This window comes from Echinops telfairi, unplaced genomic scaffold (assembly GCF_000313985.2).
Source record: "Echinops telfairi isolate 266 unplaced genomic scaffold, ASM31398v2 ScPeMD7_24;HRSCAF=84, whole genome shotgun sequence".
NCBI classification, from domain to species: Eukaryota; Metazoa; Chordata; class Mammalia; order Afrosoricida; family Tenrecidae; genus Echinops; species Echinops telfairi.
This window is the reverse complement of record NW_022103921.1, coordinates 6,453,047-6,456,689: the sequence shown is the minus strand read 5'-3', so window position 1 is coordinate 6,456,689 and position 3,643 is coordinate 6,453,047. Positions and strand designations below refer to the sequence as shown.

General features: G+C 39.3%; 1 protein-coding gene across 1 annotated transcript in view; it reads left to right on the top strand.

Moving 5' to 3' along the window:
- The first annotated feature begins 548 nt into the window (after nucleotides 1-548).
- Nucleotides 549-3,643, top strand: part of LRRC63 (leucine rich repeat containing 63) — a 70,181-nt gene continuing 67,086 nt past the window's right edge. The window contains exons 1-2 of the mRNA XM_013007582.2: nucleotides 549-633; nucleotides 2,132-2,416. Coding sequence (XP_012863036.1) covers nucleotides 549-633; nucleotides 2,132-2,416 — 370 coding nt within the window. The remainder of the gene's footprint in view (nucleotides 634-2,131; nucleotides 2,417-3,643) is intronic.

The following is a 3,643-nucleotide window of genomic DNA, read 5'->3' as shown; positions in this document are numbered from 1 at the left end:
AGAAATGCAAAGAAATGGCCTAATCATGTTTGGGGCGAAATGTTCAGAGACGTATATTGATGCGTGAACTTTTGAGCCGTTATTAGAGAATGAAAACGTTTTTTGGTGAATGATGGATGTTCCAAGGGTTAAGTTATGGAGATCCCTTGTCTATCTTTTTAGCTGTGCACTTTTCCAAATTTAAACACTTCAGAGATCGAAGAAAAAGTAATTTCTTCCGTTCTGAATAAAGTGTTTACTGCTTACAATATCATTGGCATATTGACTATTTTAGCAATTTAGGAATATTTTAGACTGATTATCTTACTGGCATACATATAATAAAATTCGATACTAATTATAAACCTAAATTTTATCTCAATTTTTAAAGTTTCTAAAAATTATACTTTTGCTCTCTTTTATAAAGAATTCTGTGAAGTATTAACTCATATTTTAGTTAAGATGTTATCGAGATTCTAATGAATTATTTTGCAGAAATACATATTTAAAAGTTTTTTCACTTTTAAATTCTCACTAGTTATGAAAAACAGTGCTCACTATTAATTAAAATGTCAAAGCGCCCAACACTTCTTCGAAGACCCTTACCCCCTAAACTCCCAAAGCTGCCGTCACACAAAAAGAGAGTCCATACAGGTATGTGTACTAGTCAGGTACGTGTGTTTGTATGTTGCCCGTACAGTTCAGAATTGCTTACGTTAAAAATACTCACGTATAACCATTAACTTGCAATTGTTTTTAATAAGAAGGTAACATCCAATTCAATTCTGCAAGCGTAACTGAGCACTTTAGGGGATGGTGGCGAGCAAAAACCAACTCTCCCTTTGTCATTAATTTAGCCAATAATAGGACATTTAAAACATTATTGAGAAAATGAGATATACACCGAGAGGACTGCTTTTCAGATCATGATATATGAATTGATGACTTGTACAGATTAAACTCTCAAAGGGCTGGACAGTATTTACACAATGCGTGTTGGCGATTGGGCAAAACGTTCAATAACACTGATTTATAAAGACAGGACCAGGCCTATCAAACTAATACATGCCAGAAGTAAAGAAGGAGAATAGACCACCCACCATTCACTGGGCGCCCTCAAAGAAAGACATTTCAACCCAAATCCAATGACCACCAATTCCATAACTTGGGCATAGTAATCATCAGCTGCTTCTCATACGAGGGTGCTTCATCCTTAGGTCCAAGGGACTCTGTTAGTTTCTTAAATTTGCTATAGTTGCATTTGAAGTAAAGCCCAATTCACTTAGTAGGGTTTCTCCATCAAATCCTTCTGGTGTGGGCTATGAAGGATGCTGTGACCTTGAAGGACAGACGGAGTCTAAAGTCCTAGTCATCTCTAGTACATGGCCCAAGAGCTGGACAGAAACTAGGTCAAAAGAGTCGAATTAGGAACATAGGATTGGGCATGCCCCCCCCACCCCCACCCCGCCTTGGGTTCTCTATCAGTGTTGTTCAGCATGCCCTCATTATTCTTAAACATGCCATAGCAATCACTGTGTGTATGTGTGTATGATCCATTCTTCCGCTGATGGGCGCTGAAGTTGTTTCCATCTTTTTGCTTTTGTGACTAGTCCTGTGATGAACATTAGCATGCATATCTCTGTGTCACAGTTTGTAATTCTCCAAGATATATAACAAGTAGAAGCATTGCTGAGCCACAGGCATTTCCATGAAAACACTTTTTAAGAAGTTTTATTGGTACTTCATCCACATATCATACAATTCGATCATATCAAGAAGAGTGGTCCAATCATCACAATCGATTTTAGAACATTTTCTTCTTCCTTATACTCATTTGTGAAAACACTTTGTAGTCCATCCATCTCCCCAGTTTCAATAGCATCTGCTCACCTCTGTACTACTACACCTTTCTCGATCTTTTTTTTTTTTTAAGAATAACTCCTTCCCAACTAGTTCATGAAAAGTCTTGGTAAGCTGAACAAGTATGAACAGAGACCTCTCTAGAAAATGAGAGGACTGGTGGTGGGGTTAGGGGGTGGTGGTGGGGGAAGCAAACAGAGAGAGGGAAAGTAACGCTATGAATATTACAGTCTTGTCCATGACACTTTGATGAATAAAACCTAATTGTGCTTTTTTGCTTTGTCCGGTTTAGCCAAGACTGTTCAAATTAAGCAACCAGAGGCAGAGGTTTCTCAACCTAAAGCCACTTCAGCTCTTTCCAGTGCGACTTCAAAAAATCAGTCCCAAACTTCTGTCAGTGTGCAGACACTCCTGTTGGATCACCATGTACAAGAAAAAGTGGCCGTCGTAAAGTCGATTGCAGCATCAAAACACCATCTTCAGGATGTTTGCTTCCAGATCCCAGAGACTGCTTACGGGTCTCTGTTTTTTCCAACTTCTCATTCAGCTTCAAGTCGAGTTTTTGGGAAAGAAATAAGTCAAACAGAACATTTAAGGAAGCCGAAGACACAATTCCCAAAATTAGAAGGGCCTTTGATTGATGAGAAGTTTAAAGATGTGTTCATTCTTAATTCAGCTACCTCCAAAACCTACAGTGCCCCTTGCCCACTTATCACTTGTACATTTGAAGATGCTTGTCCTGATCTTCCACCAAGGAGACTGGAGTCTCCTTCTGTTATGCCCCAGTTAGTTTTAAGTACAGCAGTGCTAAGCCCTTTACCTAGTTTTACTTCTCCTAAACTAGTAACTCCAATAGCTGAACGTTTACCGCGCGGTGTGCCTGTAGTAGTAAGTTTTAGTAATTTTCCTGGTTCTTTGACTCTACCAACACTAATTCCACCAAGAAAACCTCAAATACAGTCTACTTTAGGTAAATACATCTGAACATGGTTTGTAAGTTTGGGGGGGGGGGTCCAATACAGCATAGGGGAGAGGGGAGGTGCATGTAAATTGTGGCCCCTTGAGTTTGGAGCTGAAAAGGTCAAATTCTCTTTTGCCTGGCCCTTTAATACATGGGCCAGAAGGCAATAATAGAAGTTCTGACCTTGAAGGTCTGTGAAAGACAAACTCGGTACTCCCGTTAAGATGGTGGGGGCTGGGACTAGACGGAGAATTTAAAGGAACAGGAAAGTTAGCATAAAGAAGCAATGGGACTGAGCATTCAGAAAGTGTTCTAGGTGAACTCTAGAAGTAGAGTGTTAATGTTGATGGATGCCTTCGTGAGCGCATGAATTTCATAAGAATCCAAAATTTTCCCCGTTTTCTTTTTTTTCTAGAATATATTCTAGTAGAACAGGAACAAGCAGACGCCTCCTCAAATCGTAAACCATCAAGCCCAGTTCAAGGTAAGCACAGAATTTATTATATTCTTTTAGAGACTGTATAAGTGTATCTGTTTATAAAATTATTTGTAAGCGTGTTTGTGTGTTTCTGCATGTACCGTTCTGACCACGTACCGTACCGTTATCTCCTATTCTGTCAGCTCACCCAGCAACTGCTTTTTAAGTTCTATGAACTAAACTATGTGCTGCTCGGGGGAACATAAAACGGAAGAACAGTGAACCCTCGTTTATCGCGGTTAATCGGTTCTAGACCCTACCGTGATAAAAGAAATTCCGCGAAGTAGGATTCCTTATTTGTAAATCAAATATTTTCATAGTTAGAGCATAGAGGACATGAAAAAACACCCTTTAGTCACCATTAC